At 49.4% G+C, this 25,636-nt stretch overlaps 1 protein-coding gene across 1 annotated transcript; it reads left to right on the top strand.

The window, feature by feature from the left end:
* Positions 1-5,890: 5,890 nt before the first annotated feature.
* On the top strand, positions 5,891-24,440 carry GDF7 (growth differentiation factor 7). Its single transcript, XM_028722337.2, has 2 exons — positions 5,891-7,046; positions 14,673-24,440. Exons 1-2 carry the CDS (start codon positions 6,698-6,700, stop codon positions 15,644-15,646), a joined length of 1,323 nt encoding a protein of 440 aa, XP_028578170.2. The 5' UTR covers positions 5,891-6,697; the 3' UTR covers positions 15,647-24,440.
* The last annotated feature ends 1,196 nt before the right edge of the window (positions 24,441-25,636 follow it).

Genomic DNA, 25,636 nt, shown 5'->3' with positions numbered 1-25,636 from the left:
TCGGCAAGCCCTAGGCGCTGAGGCTCTTACCCACAGCACCACCCGCATCCCTTAAAATATAAATAGGGAGTAATTATTACAGTGGTACCTCTGGTTAAGTACTTAATTCATTCTGGAAGTCCGTTCTTAACCTGAATTTTTTCTTAGCTTGAAGCACCACTTTAGATAATGGGGCCTCCCGCTGCTGCTGCGCCGCCGGAGCACGATTTCTGTTCTCATCCTGAAGCAAAGTTCTTAACCTGAGGAACTATTTCTGGGTTAGCGGACTCTGTAACCTGAAACGTATGTAACCTGAAGCGTATGTAACTCGAGGTACCACTGTAATTGGAGGAATGAAGGAGATGCAGTGTTATTCATTTAAAAATATAAGAAACTGAAAAAAAAAAAAACCAGCAGGGGGAAGTCAAAATACATATATTTGTTGGAAAATGTTGGATTGTATAAATATCATTGAAGAGTTGAAAAGAAAATATAAAAATTAAAACAAAACAAAACAAGGACTCTCTGAACCTTTTGCAGTTGCGCCTATCCCTATGAAGTATCATAGATGCGTCCAGGCTAGATTCAGGAGCGATAGCCCCACGCTTTGTGAGCCGGCTGGTTCAGTCAAGCAGAAGTGTCTGTCTGTCTTATCTGACTGACAGGTGCTGGGATTTGTTTGGCCTCGTGCCTTTTGTTTTTTAGGGTGGGGGTTACTTCTAAACACAGATAGCCGAGAGATCTTGGAAGCGTGCGTGGCGACTGATGCTCACAGAGCACCTCTCTCCATCTGTGATGGAAGCATTTCGGCGCCATGGGAGAGGAAGAGGCCGCGGGGATGCGTGAGGGAGAGAAGAGGAGGAAAAGGAAACGTTTTCTCCTTTCGCCGACCCTTCCTCAGGCCTGAGACTCTTCTGAAGGCTACAGGCAGCCTTCAGCCACCTTCTTTGCAGCAGCGTGCGCCCTGAGCCTCTTCTGCTGCCCAGCGCCAGATGACCCGACGTGAGAGACCCGTCGCTTGGAGCGAGAAGAGAGCAGGAGGCGAGGCGGAGGGACCTGTCGTCGGGGAGCCTCGCGATGATAATGAAACACCTTCGGGGGCGCAAGAGAGGTGTCTGCGTCTATCTCTCGCACTCCCGAGAGGAAGCGCTGGAGATTCTCCGCCGTGCGCAAACGGAGGCGTCCAGTTTCTCTCTCCCCTCTTTGTGCATCCCAGATTTAGGGGAGCTACTAGCGCATTGGCCATTCATGGTTTTTGGTTTAGCGACTTTAGCCATTAAGGGATGATCTGAGGCGGAGAACTCCCGTCTCCTCCACCCAAACAGCGCCCCTTTCTCTCTTGCATTACACTTTCAGAAACTTTAACAAATTAACTTCAATTTCAATATTCTGACAGCCTAGTCAATGACCTCCGGTTGTCACTGCCATGGCACAGGTCAAGACTCCTTCCGCAGGGCAACTCCACTTTCCGTGAACCTCCCCGAGTTAGAAACTTAGAATCACAGAGTTGGGGTCCAGGGGTCATCTAGTCCAACCCCCTGCAATGCAGGAATCTTTTGCCCAACGTGGGGCTCCAACCCACAACCCTCAGATTAAGAGTCTCATGCTCTAATGACTGAGCTAACCCAACTTTTTAATTTGTTTGTTTTCTTGCTTATAGTTTCTAATTGTTGAAGAGGCGTCGTTCAAAGGAGTAAAGAAAGAGGATTTAAGGCTTCTGGTCCGCTTCAGGCACCCTGATATAACAACATATTGAGCAGGACTAAAAAGGAGTGGTGAAGAATCAAGTTTCCGTCTTCTTTCTCTTTCCCATCCTCTCCCCCTCTCATCACAGTGGTACCTCAGGTTAAGTTAATTCGTTCCGGAGGTCCGTACTTAACCTGAAACTGTTCTTAACCTGAAGCACCACTTTAGCTAATGTGGCCTCCCGCTGCCGCCGCGCCGCTGGAGCACGATTTCTGTTCTCATCCTGAAGCAAATTTCTTAACCTGAAGCACTATTTCTGGGTTAGCGGAGTCTGTAACCTGAAGCGTATGTAACCCGAGGTACCACTGTATATGTAAAACCTGCTTTTCCGTTTAAAACAGATACCGCAGCTCACCGGTGTTTTGCACTGCTTTGTAGCACAGACCACAAGAGAGTTTCCTGGCACCTTAAAAGACTTAGCAGCTCCAAGCCCGAATGAACTCCATGACTTTGATACCCTGGGCAGCTCGGGTGGTTAGAGCATGGGGCTGATAACGCTTGAGAGCGAGCCCTATCGGGCAGAATGGGGCTCCCTTCTGCGTGGGCACGGTTAGGATGACATTGTCAGGCTGTGCTCTGCTGCTTGAAGTAAGCTCCCTGGAGAGACTGACTTCCGCTGCAAGAGAAGCACTGGGGCTTGAGAGCATATATGCGAGGTATGTGTATATATATCCCCTAGCCTTTAACTTATCTTACTAAAAGGTTGCCCATGGCATCAGTTCAGGAGCAACCTCAAAGGAAAGTGCGTTTGGGTCTGCAGTGAACTCCGTTGCGCGGCGATGTTTCTCCGTGGCGCTTCCGTTCGCTCAGATTTGCTCGAAGGGGCGTCCCGAGGTCTCCAGGATAAGCGCGCAGAGAATTGTCTTGAACGCAGAGGCGATGCCATCGAAAGCACTGAGAAGCTCTGTATAACTCCAAGGAAACTTATCTCCCAAAAAGCGTGTGTTGGCTGTCCTTGTTAGGCTGACACCCAAACAAGCAACCGGGCATTCATGGACGTCTCACTGCTGATGACTTGAATTGTGGGGCCGAGGCTCGGGGTCAGAGGCGCATAAGTAACTTCTGTTGGCATCGGCGGAGCTTAGTGAACGAATAGATTTATAGGCTGCCTTTGCAGGCTCAGATCTACCCGTCTAGCTGGCTGGCATACTCCCAAGTAGATAGAGAACAAAATAGAGAAAGAGTTAATGTGGTCTGTAAAGCGTTTGGAAAATCAAACCCCGTTTTGGGTTGCGAACTGGGTTGGGAGGCTGGAGAAAGCCTACCTGGATTGCTAAACTCGCTTGCAGCCCCAACCACGAAGTCTTGAATGCAGTCGGGGGGTGGGTGGGTTTTTTAATTTATTCTTATTTTATTTTTACTGCATATGGGATTGCAATCCTCCTTTGGGGCTAAATGAATCCCGTGGGATTTTTAAAGCATGGACTGGGTTGTGCGTCGGGTTAAGATCGGGAGCCCGCTGAAATAATTTATTATGTGTTTACTTATCAAACAAGCGTGAAGGGCGTTCAGACGCGACGATTGCTACCCTTCGGGAAACACGGGTGAGGTCTCAGAGGAAGCTTCGCGGGGGTGGGGAGTGTAGTTGGCTATCGCTTCTGTCGTTGGGGTTCAGCCTAGGACTGAAATGAGAAGGCTTCGCTTGTGTTCCTTTCCCATGGTGTGGTCTAAAGATACGTGAAGCCAACGCTTTGCTGCGATGAAGCAGGAAGACTGGGTCTGGTCCTGCACTTAGATGGGAGATATCCTGGGTTCCATTCTGGAAGACAGGCGAGACAGACAGACAGATATTCATTTAACCCTGAGACAGCTTCAGCCTTCATGTTAAGAAGGGCCTGGGAGAAGAAACGCAGATATTTTGTCTCTTTCTCCCTGTTCTGCTTTACCCGACGGTCAATTGCTCACGAATCACTAAACAGATTAAACACAAAACAAAACAATGCAGGGCAATCGGAAGTTTCCTGGGGATGCAACAAGGCCAGCCACATGGCTCGGAAGGGAGGAAGCGCCATAGAAATCCATTGGTGGCTTCCACATGAAATGGTGTTTGCTTTTTTGCAGACTGTGTGGTTTGGATGGACTGGGCGAAAGGCCATTCTCCTCGCTCCTCAGAACTCGCCGTTCCTCTTGCTGACAGCATTATATTTTTATTATAGAGGAGCATCATTTGGACAGGAGACTGCTCTGGTGGTAAGGAATCCAATCACGGCAGATTGTGCCAGGGGCAAGAAGAAGACCCCGCAAACACCCAACAGAGGCCACAAGCCCTTAGCGTGGCCAAGCCCTTGCAGAATGAACGAAACGAACCCTGATCTCTCAAATCTGTTCCCTAGCAGCGCGCTCCCAAACCGATTGATGGCATTAACCGCCGCCGATCTTGATCCTTTGGGTGTTGTTTTATTATTTGTGGAGAAAACAGACATTCCCCATCTCTCTCCTTTCCCCTCCCTTCCTCACTCCGCCCTCCACACACACACACACACACCCCGCAAAGGGCTGAGAAAACTTGAAATAACATCCGAGTCAATACCGCGGTTTGTTATTTTAACTGGGATCCAAGGAAACATCTGAATTTTACCAAGGAAGCCCTCGAGAGGAGAGAAAACAAAACATTAGCGCTCAGGCAGGCGGGAGGGCGGCTTTGCGGGGGCGGGGAGAGAGAGATTTGATCGACTTCATTTCCCCCCTTTCAAGCGAGGATCTCTTTCTGTCCTAAAGATTAACGACCATTTTCTGCCAGCATCACCGACAAACTCTTGGTTTAAGGACGGCGGTGCCAAACAGGCCACGGAAGCGAGGAACTGGCTTCTGAAATTCTGAAATACTTTCTTTTGGCTGGTGATGGAAACCAGCTTCGACTTTTTAAAAATATCCCTTTTCTCAATCTGCCCCTGAACATACAGACACGGGAAAAAATGGGTCCCACTCGATTGAAGGGGAGCAGGAGGGGACAGGCATCCTGGCCCTACACCCTCGAACGATTTTTTTTTGTTGTTGTTGTTATTTAAGGCGTGTCCAATTTGGGTGCCGCTTTTCCCTGCATCATTCAGGGTTGGGGTCCCCCAGAAATTGGCCTCCAGCATAGCTTATACTCCAGTCACATCTGGAGACACACAGGTCCGTCCCCGCCCCCCACACGATCTCTGCTAATAAAGTCCTGCGTAACTGAAACGTTTCCAACTTGCACCCGCGCGCGAAATGACCAGGTTTAGGTTGGTTCGAAATCAAGAATGCGCGCTCCTTGTGGTCAGGGTGGTGGCTGTTCCGTGGCTTAATGAGTACGTGGATAGACAGCAGTAGCACTGAAAACGCAGCAAAGATCTGTGGAGGAGGAAAAGCCCAGCAATAGCACTACAGTGGTACCTCGGGTTACATGCGCTTCAGGTTACATACGCTTCAGGATACAGACTCCGCTAACCCAGAAATAGTACCTGGGGTTAAGAACTTTGCTTCAGGATGAGAACAGAAATCGTGCAGCGGCTGCGCAGCGGCAGCAGGAGGCCCCATTAGCTAAAGTGGTGCTTCAGGTCAAGAACAGTTTCAGGTTAAGAACAGACCTCCCGAACGAATTAAGTACTTAACCCGAGGTACCACTGTACTGCAGTACTGGTAGTAAGAGTAACAACCTTTCTATCGCTTGCTTACGCCTTCTTTCATTGCAAAGGCGGCTTACAAAGGATAATGAAAACTATCCGTTGTTGCCCCTCCCCAAAGACACACACAGCCCACAATTGCACAGTGTGTCTGGCTGTTAATTGGAAGGTTGGTGCTTGGAGACACCCCCCAATTGGCTGTGGGCAGGATTTCTGCATTGCAGAGGGTTGGACTAGATGACCCTGGGTGTCTCTTCCAACTCTGCAATTCTACGATGGAAAAACTAGAAACAGCAGCGGTTTAAATCGAGCAGCGCCCTTGGTGCAAGGAATGCTAGGAGTGGTCCTCTCTGCAGCAGCCAATTCGAAGCAAGGTTCTTGGAAGTAACTCCTCACCGGGGCCTCACTCCCAGAGCAAAACGATGCCACTCCTACTAACACACACACACACACACACACACACACACACACACACACACACACACACAGACACACACGCTTCTCCTGGATTAAACTGCCAGGGGGTGTCTCTCCCCCCCCCCGTGCGCGCGCTCTTTTTTCCCTCCCCCTTTTAACATCTCTTTTGTTGGTGCTGGCGAAATGATCTCTGATTTCTATCGAAAAGGACACAGAGCAGGAGGAGGGGGGGAAATCAGCCAACGCAGCGCGTTTCCTCTGCAAGTTCAGGGAAGTTTATAAAGTCTGTGTAACTTCCTCTCGGGTGCGTCCAATTCCTGCCACCTTGGGAGAAAGAGGGACCCCCGCCCCCTCGGGCTCCGGGTGAAAACCCCTCTCTGGACATCCCTGGCTCTTTCTCCGCACGATCCGGTTCCCTTTAACGTGTCCTCCGAGGCGCTCCTCTTGGCACCCGGCTGCGCTCTGCCCAGTTGGCAACGGGCGCACGTCGAAAACACCTCGGCCAGTTTGTTACGGGTGTTATTTCCGACGGATTCAGTTTAAAAAGGGGGTTTTCTTTTTTTCTTTTTTTTTAGGAGAGAGAGAGAGAGAAACATTTTTTTTTCAAAAAAAAACCGAAGAGGGCAGGCAGGAAGGAGCTCTTGCAAAAAAAGCAAATATATGACTCAACAATGTTTGTGTTTTGGTTCTGGGTTTTTCGTTGCGCGCGCGGCGGAGCTGCGTCCGAGGGCTTGAGCGCCGTCGTTGCCAAGCGGCGGCCGCTCGGCAGGGGGCGCTGCGCGGGGTCCGAAAAAGCCTCCTGCCGCTGTCGGCGGAGTCGGCGTGGATTGTGAACACAATGTTAAAAAGCGGCCGGGGAGTCCGAGGAGCCCTCAAAGCCCCTGCGCGAGCCGCCCGGAGCCCGCCGAGCTCTGTCTGCTGCTGCTGCTGCTTCAGACGGCGAGGACGGCGACGGCGAGAGGATGGAGCTGAGGGCGGCCGCGGCGCTTTGCCTCTACTGCCTCTGGAGCGCTTGCCGCCTGCGCCCGTGGCAGTTGGACGCCGCCGCCGTCAGGCCCCTGCTGCCCGCCTCGGCAGCGCAAGCGGCAGCCGCCAACGAGGAGAACCTCGACGTCAGAGACGCCGCCGCCTCGGCAGCCTGGAAGGCGAAGCGCGAAGGCGCGTTCCGCAACGGCACGGTGGTGCCTCACGACTACATGGTAGCGCTTTACCACAGCCTGGCCCGGAGCAAGGAGCCTCCTGTGCCCGCCGTCGAAGGAGGCGGACGAGCGGACACCGTCACGGGCTTCGTAGACCAGGCGCAGCCGCGAGGTGAGCCAGCCCGGGTAGGGTGGTGGGTAGAATGGGTTGGGATGCCCAGAGCGCACCTGCGCCCTGGAGCAGGAGCCGTCGAGCCCCGCGCGAGGGGACAGGTGGGACTGCCCAGGACAGGTGGGATCCTGTTTGTGGGAGCCGGTTCTTGCGCTCATTGTCTCCGAAGTGAGTCCCGCTTCGCTTGAGACACTTCCCCCTCTCCTCCTGTGGTCAAATCCCCAAGTAAGCGGTTTGCATAGGATTGCAGGCTTCACCCGCCCCCTCCCAGCGAACAAGTAATTTGACCGGGATCGCCCCAGTTAAACCCAGTTCTTGCGCATAGCGGTGGAGGAGAGAGAAGGACCTCGATTTGCCTCGGGCAAGCGCCCGGCCTTCTGTTACGCCTGGTGTTCTGATTTGGATTGGATACCTTGCAATTCCACTCCAAGGCGAGAATCGGGATTCTTGCTCGGGATGGTTAGTTTGAAATCAACATTGCCAACCTCTTGGGGTAGGGTAGCAGTCCAAATCTGATGCAAAGTACTTTGAAAAGTTACTCTCGGTTCTTCCTGCTAATCCTACCTACTCTAAACGATCTAAAATATTAATCTCGATCTAATACAAAGCAACAAACGCCCCTCGACTGTGTGATAGTTACCTCGTCTCTCTGCACTCTGCGAGTGAGAGGTTGTTCTAAATTTTGCAAATACGAAAGAAAAAGAGAGTCGCTGCTTGGTTGTTGTTGTTTTTGGGTGGTTTAAAATGGCAAAACATTAATATATATATAATATTTGTGTGTACATCACACCCCATACGTTTCGAGAAAAATGCACCGTGTACCCTCAAGCTGGGGCGGGGAGGACTTAATGTGAACCCAAACTGTTAAATAAATGTTGGCCCGAAGCAAAAGCATACAGGGAGAGGAGGGGGAAATCCAGAGAACTGCGGCCGCTACAGTCCTGTGAGCGTGTAATTCGACCATACGAAAACAGCCAAGGAAATGTAAAGCTGGAAATAGTTTTGTTTTAAATCCAAGCCGCGAAAGCAGAGGGGTCTATCTAAAACTGCGGCCAGCCCAAACCTGATAGGACACAACCCCCCAACTGCGGAGGGTTTGCTCACCCCAAATCCAAGGGGTTTAAAGGAAAGTCAAATGATTTCTGTTGGAGTTTGCAGCTCAAGAGCTGCAAAGATTTCTGCAGAGGGTGGCATTCGTTCTCTGACAATCGGTTGCTTTTGAGAGCCAAAGGGAGCTGCAGAAGGAAGGAAGGAAGGAAGGAAGGAAGGAAGGAAGGAAGGAAGGAAGGAAGGAAGGAAGGAAGGAAGGGGGAGAGAGAGAGAGAGAGAGAGAGAACTGGACGCATATTCTTTTTGAGAGCAGTAAAGAGGTCAGACAACAGGACCAGATCAGATTTTTCAGCTGAAGCGAGAAGCAAGAAAAATCTGTCCAAATGCACTGTGTGGCGGATTTTCTGCAGACTGCAGAGAGCTCAGCGGCGTACCGCCGCTTCCCTCTCCGGGCCCTCTCTCTTCTGCCAGTGGGTGGGCCAGCTTTTGGCACCCAGCGAGCGTGACAGCTCAGCGGCCCGCTTTGACTCGGGAGGCCACCTGGCGTCGGGCAAAGAGAGCTGAGGTGCATCTGGTTTGCTGGCTGGACGACGGAGTGGGTGGAGATAGCAGGTGTAAGGCAAAGGAGGGAGGGGGGAGGCGGCGGTGGCCGCCGGGCGACCAATCCTCGGGGGCGCCTTCTTCCTCATGCAAATACAGCGCCGCCGCGGAACAGAGCGCAACCTGCCTGCAAGGGTCAGGAGGAGGGTTGAACCACCTTCTTCCCCAGAGCATCGCTGTCCAGGCAGTGCGCTCCGCGCTCCTGCAAAAGACGCACGGTTCCAGCCGCCTCCCCACGCGTCGCGCGCCACTTTGCGCCCTCCTCCTTCCTGGGCTAGCACAGCCAGGTTGCTGGGGGGGGGGGCAGCCCTCTCAACCCGTCACCTGGGGCGGTAAGACTAACGTTGAGCAACTTTATTCCCGCACCCACCCACGTCGCTTCCCTTCCTTTAGCTTTGGGGGGTCCTAGTCTTGGGTGGTGGCATTCCTGTTCCCCCAACTTTGGCAAGGTACGGAAGCGGTGCGGTGGGGTGGGGGAAGGGTGCGCGCGCTCGCGCGCTTTGTTTTACAGTTTGGTTCATCTGGAGCGCATTAATCTGCGCTGGAGGAGCCATTAAAGTGTGGAGAGGTTCAGGACGCTGTAAACGCATTTCGAGTTTGGGAGGGGGGGCGCTTCAGCCTGCCGCCCACCGCACTGCCTCCCACCGCAACCCCTCTCCCGCTTGCCCTGCCCGGAGCCATTTGGCACGCGACCCCTTATGGGAAGAAGGTGACACGAAGGAACTGAAGGGAGAGGCCAATTTCTCACCGAAAACGTAAAAAATCCAAAAGCAAAACAACCCACCGCGCCTGCTCCGCGGGGCGGAAATGGTTTGTTTTCGCCTGCAGCGGACTAACCAACATCTCAAGCCGCTTTTGAGTGCTCCGCTCCACTCTGCTTCTATTTTATTTACTTAATCGGCCACAATCCAGCCAGTTTTAAAACAATCAGATTGAAGACGGAGCGATGTAAACACGCGCTCAGTAGCCAACTGTCACGGATGCCTCAGTTGAGATTCCGGCATTGCAGGCGATTGGGCTGGATGGACCTTGAGGTTCCTTCCAACTCAACAATTCTGTGATTCCTCCACAGAGCCCCGGCGCTTACAGTGCTTTAATTGTGTTCGGCTTTGGGACACCTATTTATTCGTGTGAATCGCCTTCCCATGGGTTTGCGCCGAGGTTGACGCGCAAACCCGTGTTTCAAAACGGGATCAAATGAAAAATAAACGGCGAAGTCGCAGAAATAAGAGAGAGAACGCGCGACCCAACCGAAGTTAAGCATTTTTAAAATAAAGTAGTAGTTCCGGGACGTTATTCGTTTTTTGTCAAAGGCTGCGCTGCTAAGCATTCTTATTGAGGAGCAAACTTCCCGGTAAACGCGCGTTGTACACCCCCAAGTCGTTCCTTATTGCGGGGGGTGGTGGAGAGGAGACCATAAGCCCGGAGTTAATTTAGTTTTGGGGTGGGGTGCGGTGCGGGGGAAGCGCCAGAGTTGCGCGCTATTTCTAGCAGAACGAAAAACCCAGTTTTTCAGGCTGATGGGGGCAGTTTGCACCGAGCAAGCTGGCTGGTGGAGACATATAAACGTCGGAAGGGTTCGATATGCTTCAGAACAGAATACAAGCGAATTAAAAAAAGACAAAGAAAAAAAGGGGATCCCGGGCTATATAGCTGAAAGGAAGTGCTATGTGAGTTCGGAGAAGTTTTGTTCTTTATGGGTCCCCCCGCGCCCATGAAGACGGTCTGCCTCAGGGAGAGAAAGCATAACTGAATTCAGGGTAGCTGAGCACTTAGCACACACACATACGAAATTCCTCCTGAAATTGTCGTGTCAGAATGGGTTGAACAGCAGGTCATCATCGCTAGGCGCTGTTGGAAAGATCTCCCCCGTTCGTTAATGATTGCTCGCAAATAATCTAGAGGTCAAATCCAGCTCAGCATGGAATATCAAGGGGGGTTAACTTCCTAGTGAGACTGTTTAGGAAGAGATCCAACCTATATCCCTTGGTGGATATTACCTAAGGGGGCATTTGTAGCTATGGTATAAGTTTTCCCATAAAGGACGCTAAATGCTCCATAAAGGACTGAAATGCTCCTGTTGTATCTGATTCAGACTTCAACACGGAGTTAACGGAATTAGACCGATTTATGCTCTGCAACTTCGGAGGTTTAAACGGTAGATCGGTGACCTGGTTTTAAAGAGAGGCAGATCGAGAGACCTTGAGTCGCACGAGCTCCAACCGTACAATATTTCGTCGTTTGATCGATTGATTTAATTACACACCTAGGTTTAAATATGAATAAAATTAAAGTACATATGAAATAAAAGTGAACTTCGTTTCCAGAGGATATATATAACCAATCTTATCTAACAGCTAAATCCGGGGGGGGGGGGGGATTGGGGAAAACGTCCCATCCTCCCTTCTGATATTGTTGGACCACCTGCCCATTGGCCAGATGTTGGTTGAGCTGGAAGTCCACCAACATCTGGAAAACCACAGTTTCCTCGCTCCTGCATGTATCTAGGTGACCAGCTGCGTGGCTGGACCTTCCCGTTAGTAAATAAGCAGCAGTTTATTTCTTCCCGTTTCTACTAGAAGGGTAAACACGAAAAAGTGGGTCTGTTTGCATTCCGGTCTGCGAGTTTACGCACACTCGTACGCACGTTTAACTTCATCCCCCGCCCCCGCCCTAAGGATTCTATACATATATAAATTAATCCACCCCACCTGAGGGAGCTGAACAGGTGAAGTACCTGCTGAAACCACTGAAATCAATGGGTTTTGTGAGAACTTAAAAACCGGAGCCATTTATTGAAGCATAAGCTTCTGAAGACGGGAAGCTTATGCGGTTCCTGAAAACTTTCGCCGCGGTAAACTGTCGGCATTTAAGGTGTCTCAATACCCTTTTGGCAAGTTTTTGCCGCAGCACAGGAAAACCCCCACTCTGAATATGGTTACTGGAATCTCGTGGGACTTGGGCTGGGTCGCGGCTCTGCTCAGTGCCAGCTTTCACAAAGGAAAAGGAAAGCCTCTGTCGGAAGCAGCCCGGTTTTCAGGGGGGCTGAAACCGAGAAGCCCTCTGTGCAGGCCCATTGGCTTCTGAGAGCCCCCCCCCCAATCTCTCTTTGGAAGGCCAAGAGGAAGGAGGACTCGACGCCGGGGAATATCTGTCCGAGCTGCTTGCTTTCCCTCTTAGGGATCTGCTTCCAAGAGCGCAGGGCCCGCAGGCTGCGGTTTCTGGGAGTTTCAAAGCAAAACTGAAACCAGCTGAGCAATTCAAAGGGGTCTCCTCCTCTCCTTATCTGTTCCTATCCAGACTTCTACGTCGGATTTTTGGGGGGGGGGCGGGGGGGGGGAGCCAACAAATCAGCCCGGTGTTTTCCACCCTAGTGGAGATGTTTTCCACCCCAGTGCGTAAGGGGGTCTTTGATTTGAGTTCCCCAGGAAAGCCCTGGGCTATATGAATTAAGACATCAATGAAAGTTCCTTCTTAGCACAAAATCATAGAAATGTAGTTGGAAGGGGCCCTTGAGGATTCTGGTCCAAGCCCCTGCAATCCAGGAATCTCAACCAAAGCATCCATGACAGGTGACCATCCAAACTCTGCTTAAAAACCTCCAAGGAAGGAGAGTCCACCACCTCCAGATGGAGTCCGTTCCACTTTCTAACAACTCTTACTGTCAGAAACTTCTTCCTGATATTTAGTGGGAATGTCCTTTCTTGTACCTCGAAGCCATGGGTTCGAGTCCTACCCTCCGGAGCAGGAGGAAATAAGCTTGCTCCATCTTCCATGTGACAGATATTTGAAGGTGGCACTGTGGGTTAAACCACAGAACCTAGGATTTGCCAAACAGAAGGTCGGCGGATCGAATCCCCCCTGACAGGTTGCTCGGTCCCTGCTCCTGCCAACCTAGCAGTTGGAAAGTATGTCAACGTGCAAGTAGATAAATAGGTACCGCTCCGGTGGGAAGGTAAACGGCGTTTATGTGCGCTGCTCTGGTTCGCCAGAAGTGGCTTAGTCATGCTGGCCACATGACCCGGAAGCTGTACCCCGGCTCCCTTGGCCAATAAAGCGAGATGAGCGCTGCAACCCCAGAGTCGGCCACGACTGGACCTAATGGTCAGGGGTCCCTTTACCTTTACCGAACGATCAATACTCTAAGCGTCCACCCCACCAGGTATTAAAGAGCTCCACTTTTGTCTCTCTTCCAAGAGATGATCACTTTTTAAAAACAGCAGCAACAACAGATCTTTTTATTTGATTCTCAGCATTCTTTCCCTTTCTCAAAGTCAACCTGGAAGGGCGGGTTATCATCACCCTTTCAGAATTTACTTAGCAAGGGGAAAATGGAAGAGCGAGTCAATCTCAAACAGGGAGCAAGTTCCATTGAAATCCCTGGATACGTATCCTCTCAAACGCGAAGCTGTGGAGCCAATGCAGGCTCTTGGCTCCTAGTTGGAAGACCAACTTCGATCGGACCCAACACTCCCCCCCCCCCTTGAGAGTGGTTTCCCCAGCAATCCGTTTAAGATCGTGATTCGGAGGCAGCAACCTATTGAAACCAATGCATAGGATCGCGCTGTAAGAATGATTCCAATAGACGCTCAGCGTATTTTCAGCAATGCCCGTTTTGTGCGTGTATATAAGAAGCGACGCGTAGTGGTGCTGTGCCGGAGGGGCCGCATTTGAGAAATCTTCTTTCCCCTTCTCCTCCTACCTCCTTTTATTTATTTTAATCCGATTATGTTTGTTTGTTGTCACGTCTGATGGGTTTAATCAGTCCCAGGAAAAGGGCCACGTCCGGCTTGGAACATTTACATGGGAGGGCGGGTGGGAAAGGGTTAAGAATATGTGCGCAGAGTCAGACCCCTTCAACAGCAGTCAAACCCCTAACTAACGCGGCTCAGTCCTCTTTCTCCTCTCTGCGCCCCCAACTCCAAGGATATAGATGGACACACACGTGAACAAAATGATATTTGGCAGATTGGGGAAATGTTTAACTTGGCACGGAGGAGGCAAGAAAGACATGAAACAACCTTCCAGAACCTGCTCGATCCGAGGGCTGGGAAATAAATACAGATGGTTACTGTAAAGATCTTTCTCATTGTCTCTCCCCGAAGAAAGGCGCGGGCTGGCGAGAGGAGGGAGGGACCCAGGCTCGTCAGTTTCAAAGACAAGCCTCTCCAGGGGCTTGTTTTTGGAAAATGAGACGAAAAGAAGGTCCAAGACGCACGGCCCTTTTACCTCCGCCGCGCTGTCCGCCCGGCAACCTTAGACTAGGTTTTCTGCACACGCTCAGAGGTGACGTTGTACATTCCACCAGGTCTGAGCAGCGAGAACGAGTTTCGGAGGAGCTGCCCTGTAAACGGTCGCACAATTGCCCACCCTGTCTGTACATGAGAAGCGCGGGGCTTAATTGAACTGTCAGACGCACCCTCTCCCCTTTAATGTCCCGCGCAGCAGCAGTAGGGATCAAAGTGCCTCTGGGCATGTTCAGAAGCCCTTTCTTTCTCCCGTAACAAATAGAATCGTAGACTTAGAGGGGACCCCAGGGTCATCTAGCCCAAGCCCCTGCAATACAGGAAACTTAGCGAAAGCATCCATGATAGATAACCATCCAATCTCAGGACTGGGGCGCTACTGGCCCGGCAAAGTAGCGCTCACTTCATGGGCAGCAGCTTCCTAGCAGCCAATTAAGCGCATACCAGGCCATGCCTGGTAAGTACGCATAGCCTGATCCAGGAGAATCCAGACTCGCGGCAGAGGGTTCCCGGGATCCTGCTGGACGACAGCTCCCACCACTGGCTCTGCTGGCTGGCGTTGATGACAGCTGAAGTCCCCAAGAGACACTTCCAGGTTCCAGGCTTGAATTGGAGGGAGAGGCCCGGGTAACAAGGCAACCACGCTGTCGGGCCAGGCGCGGCTTTTAGGGCGCACAGCTCTGCGCTTGCTCTTGATTCACGTTTCTGTCCCCCTCCTCTCTTTCTGCAGATGACTCTCCGTCGGAAGCGGCGCAGCGCTACCTCTTCGACATCTCCAGCCTGCCCGAGCTGGACGAGGTGGTGGGCGCCGAGCTGCGGATCCTGCGCAAGCCCCCGGGAAACCGGAGCTTGGCCACCTCCCCAGAAGGCCTCCTTCACCGGCTGCTGCTCTCCTCTTGTCCGGAAGGGGAAAGTCACCAACCGGGCCTCTTAGACTCCAGGGCCGGCGACCTCTTGGACTCGGAAGGCCTTTCTTCCTCGTCGCCCAACAAATGGGAGGTTTTCGACGTGTGGGCAGCCTTGACGGGCGGGGCCGAGGAAAGCGGCAGCCCCCGCCACCCCCGTCCGTCTCTTTGCTTCCTCCTGAGGGTCGTCTCGGAGCAGTCCGGGAGACTCCTCCCGCCGGGACAGCTGGGCTTCCGCAGAGAGCAGCCGTCGGAGCCGCACGAGAGGGCGCTGCTGGTGGTCTTCTCGCGCACCAAGCGGAAGGAGAACCTGTTCAAGGAGATCCGAGAGAAGATCAAGGCTCTGGGCGGAGGTCCCGGGCTCTTGCTGGAGCCCCCTGACTCGGGACAAGATCCCCTAGCCAAGCAGCAGCGCCGCCGCCGTCGGAGGACCACGCTGGCGGGCCGGACGGCCGGTGGGCGAGGCCACGGCAAGAAGGCCAAGAGTCGCTGCAGCCGGAAAGCCCTGCACGTCAACTTCAAAGAGCTGGGCTGGGACGACTGGATCATCGCGCCCCTGGACTACGAGGCGTACCACTGCGACGGCGTGTGCGACTTCCCTCTGCGCTCGCACCTGGAGCCCACCAACCACGCCATCATCCAGACGCTCATGAACTCCATGGACCCCGACGCCACGCCGCCCAGCTGCTGCGTGCCGTCCAAGCTCAGCCCCATCAGCATCCTGTACATAGACTCCGGCAACAACGTGGTTTACAAACAGTACGAGGATATGGTGGTGGAGACGTGCGGGTGCAGGTAGCGGCGTCGGAAGAAGCGAAGGCCTCTGCTCCTCCCCCCCCATCCTAGCCTGCTTCGCTTCCAGGGCTCTGTGGCGCGCGTCTTGCATGCAGCGAGTTAAGAAGATGCCAAGATTCGCCTCGATGTCCTGCCTTTGGCTGCCTGGCCCGACGGCACTCGTGCATTGTGCGTGTGTGGCATAAAGAGGAGCCATCTTCTTAGGACCCTTCCCCATATAATATTCGAGGGCGCCTGCCCCCTCCCCAAAGTTGATAGGCATTGCCATTCAAATGGTGTGCCTGCCCATCATCATGTGATCGATTATGTGAGGGGGAGCTTCCCTGCCCCCCCCAATATTTTGTTTCAGTTGGCACCGCTGGCATGTGGAAAAGGGGGGGATTTTGCAGGCTTCGCCTATCTTTTCCTCCCTCCCTCTGCAGATGCTAGTGACCCTTTTCCCCTAGACAATGAGTGAGTGACCTAGCACCCTTCTGTAAGTCTGCACCCCACCAAATGGGCACTTTAAGAGAAGGAAATGGGATGACAGTCTCGAGAACACCTTTGCCAACCAGTCTAGGAGGTTAGCTGAGGTGAACTGTTTGTGTGTGAGTGTGTGTGTGTATGAATAATCTGAAGTAGTGGTTTTCAAGCTTTTTATCTCCAGTGAAGCCATTTCACATTCACTTTTGTTCATGGTTTTGTTTTGTTTTGAGAGTGTTGGTGGTAGATTGCCTAGACAGCACACAGTTCTCAATAGTCAGTTTCCTGTGTGAACAGAGGCCTGCAACCCACCAAACATCTCTCTGGGGCTGCATGTTATGGGGGAAGATTGAGAGTGGTGGACCAGCCGTCTTTTAAGGCAGTTTGTCTGCCATTACCCATCTGCGATAAAGTTTCGGAGGAGCCCCTGAACACAGTTTGGACACCACTGCTCTGTGACACCTCTCTTTTCCCTTTTTCCCTCTCTCTCCCCCCACATTCCTTGACTTTTCTTTCTTTTGGAAGATTGCTTGCCTCTAGTGGCATATCAAAGAAACGGGCAGCATGTTGTTTAGCTGCACAATCTCTTAGGCATAATCACCAGGAAGTAAGTGATTCCCTCTGCGTTCAATGGAGTCTGCTCTCAGGTGAAATCTTGAATGCTTACATGGAGGCAAATCCCACTGAAATAAGGTCTTACTAAAGTAATGGGGTACCTTGGTTGTTGAACAGCTTGGCTCCCGAACAAATTGGCTCCCGAACATTTTTTGGAAGCCGAACGTCCAATGTGGCTTCCACAGCTTCTGCTTGAGTGCAGGAAGCTCCTGCAGCCAATTGGAAGCTGCGCCTTGGTTTTCGAACAGTTCCAGGAGTCGAACGGACTCCCAGACTGGATTAAATTCCAGAACCAAGGTACCACTGTACACACGTTTCATATTGCAGTGTAAGGCTGATATTGTTGTGTGCGCATAACTGCCTGGGAGTGCCATTGAATTCCTTGGGATTTCTGAGTCAACATGCATAGGATCATGTGTTGCCAATCAACAAATCCTTCCCCTCCCATCTCCCAAACCCTGGTGGATTTTCATAGGTCTTATTTGGAGATGAAAATCTGCTAGCCATGCTTGGTGGATAGCCAATTTCTGAATTCTCAGGGCTTCTCTGATGGTTGTCCTGGCCTGGAAGTGTATTGTGAATGCATCCCTTATCCCCTGTTAGATATAAAGCTGCTACATGTCAATGAGGGTTTGACAGTTAATGGAGCGCATGTTCTCAGCATTTATCCGTGCCCGGAGAATGACTCACAAAATGCGAAGACAGCAAATGTGGAATCTTTTGTCTGCCCATCTCACTCTCTCAGCTTGGAAGACATGTTGCTGCTTTTTCATAAGTGATATAGGTTATCACGTCTTTGTACCAAGGCTCTCAGTCTAGGCAGGCAAGGCTTCCATGGGCAAGAGCATGGGCTAGGTTGTGTTCACAGGCTGCTAGCTGACCATTCCTGCTTTAAACTCCTCTTTACCCCTGTCAGATGTTTCTTCACTGGCCTGCAGATGGGAGCAGGTTAAACAGCATTTGGGACCGAGGACTCCAGATGTTGGCCTGGGCCCCTCCAGATGATACTGGACTCCCATCAGTCCCAGCCAGCATGGCGAAAGGCCAGGGGTGATGGAAAATGTTGTAGCAACATCTGACCAGCCACAAGTTCCCCATTCCTGCCATAAGAAATCCCTCTTTCCCTGATGTTGACAAAACCTAATTGTATAACTGGCCTCATCTTGGTTTTCTGTTTCTTGGTTACGCTAGAGCAGCAGTCTTCAGTTCTTCAAAAGACCCAGAATCCGCCTTTAACTCAAACATGAATTTGAGACCTGTTCCATATAACACCATATATAATTGTATGCTGTGTTAGAAACTCAGACATTTAATCTAATAGCCAAATGGCAGTCGCCAAAACGGAATGCCGAGTTGCCGTTTTGGGGAAAGATGGCTCTAAAGTCCTATTTTTCAAAGGATTGACTGGCTGTGATTTATCAGTTAAACATCTGGCTAGTTCAGATGACAACCTTGAGCCAGGTTAAGAGCTTCGACAGCTTAAATAAGAAAAGTCACTTGATCCAGGGACAGTCCACATACAGTATATATTGGCCTATTCCGACCTCTTTTTCTCAATGGTGACACAGACCATTCATAATGTAGGAATATTTTTCACAATGGTGAGCGGGGCAGTCAGGTGGGGTAAGTGAAGACAAGCTACAAAAATTTACCATAATGCTGTTCATCACTCCTACTCAGGCTGCATAGAAAAAGCATTTTGGTTCCTGAAATTCATTCCAGTTGTGCGGATAAAGTATAATGATAGAATTCTGAAAAATGTGGTATTAGTGGGTGAAAACAGTCCAGAACCAATGACCACCAGGCATGCACCTCCTGATGGTGGAGATGTCAGGTACTATTCCATCAGCCCCCAATCAGAGATGGTGAGAAATTTTAGCCCCTTTCCCAGGCTGGATGTTGAGAATTGTCCCTCCTTTGAAGTGAATGGCAACAGAGAGAGAGCGAGAGGTTCTAGACATGCAGTACAAAGGACAATAGAACCATCTTTCTAGCTAGCACATTCCTACTCATTCTGCTCCAAAAAGTCCATTTTTTATTTTCTGCAAACAGTAAAAATTCTTATTCGTTCACCTAGAAGCAGAGGGCACCCAATGAAGTGAAGCATGTTCCAGCTTTCGGATAAACTAAAAAGATTTTTAAACTGCTCAGTGTTGAAACAGTGCATCTCTCTACCACCACAACTAAGCAGAAATCAGGCATGGCTCTCTCTTTGGCTTCTGTCTGCTTCTAGCTTCTAGGTCAAGCCCACCAACTCTGGTCTTTGTCTTTCTAACTAATAGATAGAGCCACTTCTTTTGTTATCTTAATGACCCATACTTGGCCCATTACCCAGAAACACCCCTGGCTATTCCAGCAATTGAATCCCTGTTGGATCCAGGAATTAGAAGGAACTCAGGAATGCAGTCTATTCCCCAAATCACAAGGCCTGGTGTGTGTGTCATAGAATTGTAGAGTTGGAAGGGGCCACAATGGACATCTAGGGTTGCCATTTTGAAGAGCAAAAAAAGAGGACGTGTCCTGGAAAAAGAGGACACATGGCAACCCTAATATTCCAACTTCCTGCAGTGCAGGAATCTTTTGCCCAAGATGTGGGGCTCAAACCCACGAACTTGAGTTTAAGAATCTCACACTCTACTCCCTGAGCAGGGTCATTGCGATACCTGCTATTCAGGTTGCAACCTGGCGCCACGGCAAGCGCAACTTGAACAGGTGAAGCTTATTCCATCACTGCAGCTCCTTTCCAGGAAAAGCAGCAACTTTCACCAACCTAGAAGCACGTTGAGGAGCAGAAACATAACAATCACCTTCAGAATTGTATCTAGGCTGGCCCACTTCTAACTTTTCCTGACAGTAATCCGAAACTGGATTACAAAATCAAACCCTGCTAAATTGATTAACGTAGAGAAGCAAGCCCTGACGTATGCTTATTTGCATGTGCGTCCCTTATTTGATGCACATTCACTCACCTGCCTCAGATGAGGGCAGGGCCGGCCCAAGACATTTTGGCGCCTGAGGAGGCTGGTGCCTCCTTCCCACCAGGGAAGAAAGGGTGAGTGAAGAGTTGCATCAGGAACAAGGAGGGAGTAATGGTCTACATCAGGATACCTATAGGATCTGCTGCCCCCTGAAGCGGTCATCTCACATTCCCTCATGGGTCGATGTGTGGATGCTTTTCTTGCATGTTCTCCAGGCCTGCATGGAAGTTTTTTTGTTCTTGCCAAACCCTTGCAGAGCAAAGAATTCTGAATGGAGAATAAGGATGCTAACATGGCCAGTCATTACTTGCATCTCGGAAATTCGCCAGACGCATTTTGCACCTGGCTATTAGCCACTTATGACCAAGTGAAGATGCCCGGGTGTCAGGATGGTGCCTGATGTCTCCACCATCTGGAGATGCATGCTTTGGGATCCTTGGATCTTGACTGTTTTCACACACTAGCAACACATCCTGTAGAATTCTATCCGCTATATTTTATCTGCACGGTCAGAACGAATTCCAGGAACCAAAACGTTGTATTGAAAAATGCAACTTTTGAGCTGTCTGGCCCAGAAACAGCAACTAGGCTTTCCTTTTTGGTGACTGTAACCTTGGTTTAAGAGGCCATTCAGTGCCTAGCTTATATGTCTGAGTTTCTAAACACTGTCATAGCTGTCAACTTTCAGATTTGAAAATAAGGGATCAGCAGCCTCACCTGTCCCGGAGGCAGTCAACGGGATATCTTACAATCCGGGATAGCAGTGGGAAATGGCGCTGGAATAAGGGAATTTCCCGCCAAAAAGGGGAAGGTTGACAGCTATGAACACTGTAACTAATATATTGTTCTCCCTATAAGACACATGGAGGTATACAATAAAACCTAAGGCCTAGTGCTACTCCCTCAAAGTGATATTTTGTCATCAAATTTCTAGTGTCCAGAAACTGTTAGTTTTTCAGATAGGAATTTTATTCCACATTAGGCATGAGGGAGGAGGAAGCCAGAAAGCCTGTGCACACTTCAAATTCAGGGGAAGAGGAGAAGATTTTAGTTATAGTTGGAAGCCAGCACTGGAATGGACATCTTGTCAATTTGTTTGATGTTGGTCAGTCGGTCCCAGGGAGTGATATAGAAGATAAAGTAAAGGTAAAGGTACCCCTGCCCGTACGGGCCAGTCTTGACAGACTCTGGGGTTGTGCGCCCATCTCACTCAAGAGGCCGGGGGCCAGCGCTGTCCGCAGACACTTCCGGGTCATGTGGCCAGCGTGACAAGCTGCATCTGGCAAGCCAGCGCAGCACACGGAACGCCGTTTACCTTCCCGCTGGTAAGCGGTCCCTATTTATTTACTTGCACCCGGGGTGCTTTCGAACTGCTAGGTTGGCAGGTGCTGGGACCGAGCAGCAGTAGCGCACCCCGCCGCGGGGATTCGAACCGCCGACCTTTCGATCGGCAAGCCCTAGGCGCTGAGGCTTTTACCCACAGCGCCACCCGCGTCCGATATAGAAGATAGGGGATATCTTTTCCCAATGAGCTTCCACTAGCAGAGTCATACAAACCTTTTACAAACAGATTCCCTGCTGTGAGTGCATGAGAACAACAGTTCATATTACTATATCGTTTTAGAAGTTTATCAGCATTTTGAATGACACAGTGCTTCCTTGCAGGCATAAAATCAGTGTGTTCTGCGTCTAAGAAACTGACCCTAATTCAGCAAAGCTGAGGGTGGATCCGAGTGATCTGACTGTGAGAGGGAAAGTGCAGAAAGAGCTAAAACTTGGTGTCTTGTATGTGCATGTTTTAGAAAAGGCCACAACAGCCTAGGAGGAAATATTAAGAGAGCAGCATGCTGGTGAGATGGCAATGGAAGAGAATGGGGCAAAACTAGACTAGAGGAAACATTAGGTAAAGGGTAAAGGGATCCCTGACCATTAGGTCCAGTCATGGCCAACTCTGGGGTTGCGGCGCTCATCTTGCTTTATTGGCCGAGGGAGCCGGCGTACAGCTTCCGGGTCCTGTGGCCAGCATGACTAAGCCGCTTCTAGAGCAGCGCACGGAAACGCCATTTACCTTCAGGTAGGTTAAAACCTGTTATAAGGAAAGGGAGAATTGATGATGAGGATTAAACTTTTAAAATATGTTCCTAAGAGGAGAAAGAATTTTAGGATAATTCTCTGTTCTGAACAACAGCAATGGAACATGAGCAGTGGGACTGTTGTTGCCATGCTAAACGGCTGGAGCACACCTTGTTGGAGGAGTTTTTGCGGTTGAAAGCCAACTTCTGTCGTGCTCACAACCTGCAAAGCTCTGCTTTCACATCAGAGGCCTGGATAAAGTTTGGTATATATGTAAAGGCTGCTCCACACAATAGAGTGGTGCCTCGCAAGACGAAATTAATTCGTTCCGCGAGTTTTGTCGTCTTGCGATTTTTTTCGTCTTGCGAAGCACGGTGTCGGGAAAGTTTTGGAAAAGCTTCAAAAATCACCAAAGTCTTTAAAAACCTCAAAAAAGGCTACCACACCGCGTTCTATGAGTTGCTCCTCGAAGTCAAGTTGCAACTGTATTAACGGTGTTAAGAAAAAGGAAACAAACTTGCAAGACGTTTCCGTCTTGCGAAGCAAGCCCATAGGGAAAATCGTCTTGCGAAGCAGCTCAAAAAACAAAAAACCCTTTCGTCTAGCGAGTTTTTTGTCTTGCGAGGCATTCGTCTTGCGAGGTACCACTGTATGCATTTCCTGCACAATAGATGTTGTGTGTCACTATAGATTTACAGATTATGATTTAGCCTCATCTACGATGAACAGGTTGTTACAGAAATCCTCTGCCCTGTTGAAATTGGTGGAACTCAGACATAGGTGCCAACTCGTAGGGGCCAAAGTCCCTTCCCCACCCCCGAAAATATTTGAGGCCGGGTCACCCCAAAGTTGGTGGGCACTGCCATTCAATTTGTGTGCCTGCACCATGGCATGTGATCGATTATGTCGGGCGGGGCTTACCTGCCCCCTCCAATATTTTATTCAAGTTGGCACACTTGAACTCAGCTGTGCTGCACTGTTCTCTTTTGATTGCTCCCATTGAGATGAATGGGAATCATCTAATGGGAAGAAGGACTACGGCTGCATTCTTGCAAAACCTGCAGCTAATGAGGCATGCATGCACATAGTGGACATGTGGGTTTTTTAAAAACAGTAACCCCCGGCTTGCCATTTAAAGTCTCACATGGCGTGTGCTCCTTGGACCTACCTACAGAAGCTATTCTGAAGCTAAAGAAACAACAGTATAGTAGCCTAGGTGTTTTGCAAAGCCATCTGTGATCTTGCTTTTGCAACAAGTGTTAGGCTGGATCTAGGCACTAAGAAATATATATATCAGGAAAACGCATTGTAAACCTCAAAATGGGAAATTGCATTGCCGAAAGACGGGAACTCCATAGCGCCATCTGGTGTCACATTTAAGACGCTTTCTTTTACTAATGCTGATGAGTCCCTAAACAACGTTTCGAAGGTAAAAGAAGAAAAAAATCTGCTAAACAAGCTGCAGTCTAATAAAGTAGGCACAAATGCAAGCAGACATATAGATACACGTGATCCCCTCTGCTCCCCACCCCAGTGGTTGGAATCCAGCATAATTTCATTGACTTTGCTGGAGATACGGCTGATTTACTGTGAGATTGGAATCAGGTTCCATGAATGCAACTTATTTCAAAACATGACCAGAGGGGAAGAGGGTGAAAAATATCTAGAATTAAAAATAGTGTTGCACATCTTGACATTTTTCACATTGTTGGGTTCCAAATAGTTTTAACTATAACCGTGGTCAGACCTCAGGAATGCCTCCTCAGTGAAGGACTTCTGTTGCAGAGCTTTTTGGCAACCCTCCTGGCATTTTAATCAACATTTTCTCCAGTATCAATTTTATACGTTTGAGGGTTTCTTTCTGCAGCGAGTGCAGCTACTGTTCACCGGAATCTCTGCACAAAGGGCTAAGCATGTTTAGAAGTCAAGCCATCAGCAAGGAGGCCCTAAAGCTCTCAGTATTAGGAACCAGGCCATTAGCATCCGGATCTGAAAACTGCAGCCAAGGTTGGGACTGTTGTTCCTTGTGTTTTTCTTTCCCCCTTATCAAGAAACTAGATTCCATTTTTGCAGGAAACAGGCTGCATTCTCGTTGCTCCATATTTTTAATGACCCCTAGAGAAACGTTGTCAGAACATATTTCTCCAACTGGCTAAGGCAAACGCTTTTACTGCCACCACACTCCGAAGTACAAAAACACTGCTTGCCATTTTACCAAGGAAAGAGAGCTCCACGCCCACCGCTCCACATTTTTAATTTATACATTTTCTTCTCTCATGTGTAGAAAACCCACAAAGAATTTTCTCTTTTTCCCTCTTTCCTATTTTTCATTCCGGTTGAAACTATCGTTTACTGTATTTCCATGTGTGTCTTTTCATTAAAAAAAAAGCCTATTTTTTCTGGATAAAAAAAATTATTTGGGTCTGAATGTGTGAAATGTTCTATGGAAGAGAGAAGTTAAGTGATGGTGTAAATGCATTGTGTGTATGTATTCTAAAATTTAAATAGATTGTACATATTGGATTGTAAATGAACTGTAAACAAGCAATATATATTTTCTTGAACATATATAGTGGTATATATTTGTTAAATAAGCAAACTTGTATACTCTTAATTAACCTTTTAAATATTTTGTACAGATAAGTTTATTAAATATTTTATTGATATGTGCTTCATTTGCCTTTTTTGATTCCAACCCCATTACCTGAAGCAGCGCAGCTGATTTTTCTTCCAACTAGAAATGCAATTTGTTTTACTGATTGCTAAGTTTTCCCAATAGAATCCTCTTAATATTTATCCATGTTTACTGCACTTTTCATGTGCAAACTACTTTACATTCTTTTGTGTGTGTGTGGTGCTGGTTGGGCTTATCCTTCCAACAAATTTGTGAGACAGGACACTTTTTTAAAAAAATAATAATCATATTACACATAAAGGACCCCCAAAGTATCACTCAGTTTAGCTGTGAATTATTGGTACTTGTATCTGTCATGCTCAGGGCTTTTTCCCCCAGCCGGAATTTGCCAGAACTCAGTTCTGGCAACTCTCAGGTGAGAGCCATTGCCATTATAAGAGAACAAAGCACCTCTTTTTCTAGAAAAATAGCACTGGTCATGATGGAACATCCAGGAGTTTAGACATGAAACTAGAGCAGGTGTAAAGTCTGAAGATACTGTCTCCTAAATGTGCTTGGAGGGAAGGACGAAGAATAAGATCCATTCTAACAAGAGAGCTAATCTATGGAAAGGATGGTATATGATAGGATTATATAGTCCTCCCTTCTGTGAAATAAGTGGTGGCACTTTATGTTTGCTCCACTTCTCCAGTACCTTCCAGGTATTGCTGGACTACCACTCCCATAATCCCAGTCCATTGGCCAGGTTGTCTGATGGGATTTGTAGTCCAAAAAAGCACCTGGAGGACCACAGCTTCCTCATCACTGACATACTGGAAGGAAAGTGGATTGAGCAATGCTTGTTTTAAAACCACTGAAGGTGCTTTGATTGATGGTCAAGGTGTATTCACAAACTACTTTTATCCTACTGTCTCCTGTGCTGAAAGAGGTTTCTGAACCAATATAAAAGCCCAGGAGACCATTTACCAGAAGAGGATATGGCATGAACAAAGGGCACTTTTCAAATGAACTTCAGAAGATGCTAAGATAGCTCAGTTGGTTAGAGCATGGTGCTGATGATGCTATAAGGTTGCAGGTTCAATCCCTGTATGGGGCAGATGATCCTCTTCCAACTCAACAATTCAATGATCCAGCAAACTATTTTTAGTTTCCTACCTAAGATTAAGATGTCTGATGGGGATTTCCTTCATCCCACCCAAGTCAGGCTTGGCCTGAGCCTGTTCATTTTTTG

Source organism: Podarcis muralis, chromosome 3, assembly GCF_964188315.1.
Source record: "Podarcis muralis chromosome 3, rPodMur119.hap1.1, whole genome shotgun sequence".
Lineage (NCBI taxonomy): Eukaryota > Metazoa > Chordata > Lepidosauria > Squamata > Lacertidae > Podarcis > Podarcis muralis.
The sequence above is the reverse complement of the archived record's forward strand: the minus strand, read 5'-3'. Positions and strand labels throughout refer to the sequence as shown.

Excerpts from the sequence above, each read along its gene's own strand:
- GDF7 (XM_028722337.2), top strand. The coding sequence starts at position 6,698 with ATGGAGCTGAGGGCGGCCGCGGCGCTTTGCCTCTACTGCCTCTGGAGC. Across the intron at positions 7,047-14,672 it reads AGACCAGGCGCAGCCGCGAG|ATGACTCTCCGTCGGAAGCG; the intron begins GTGAGCCAGCCC and ends CTCTTTCTGCAG.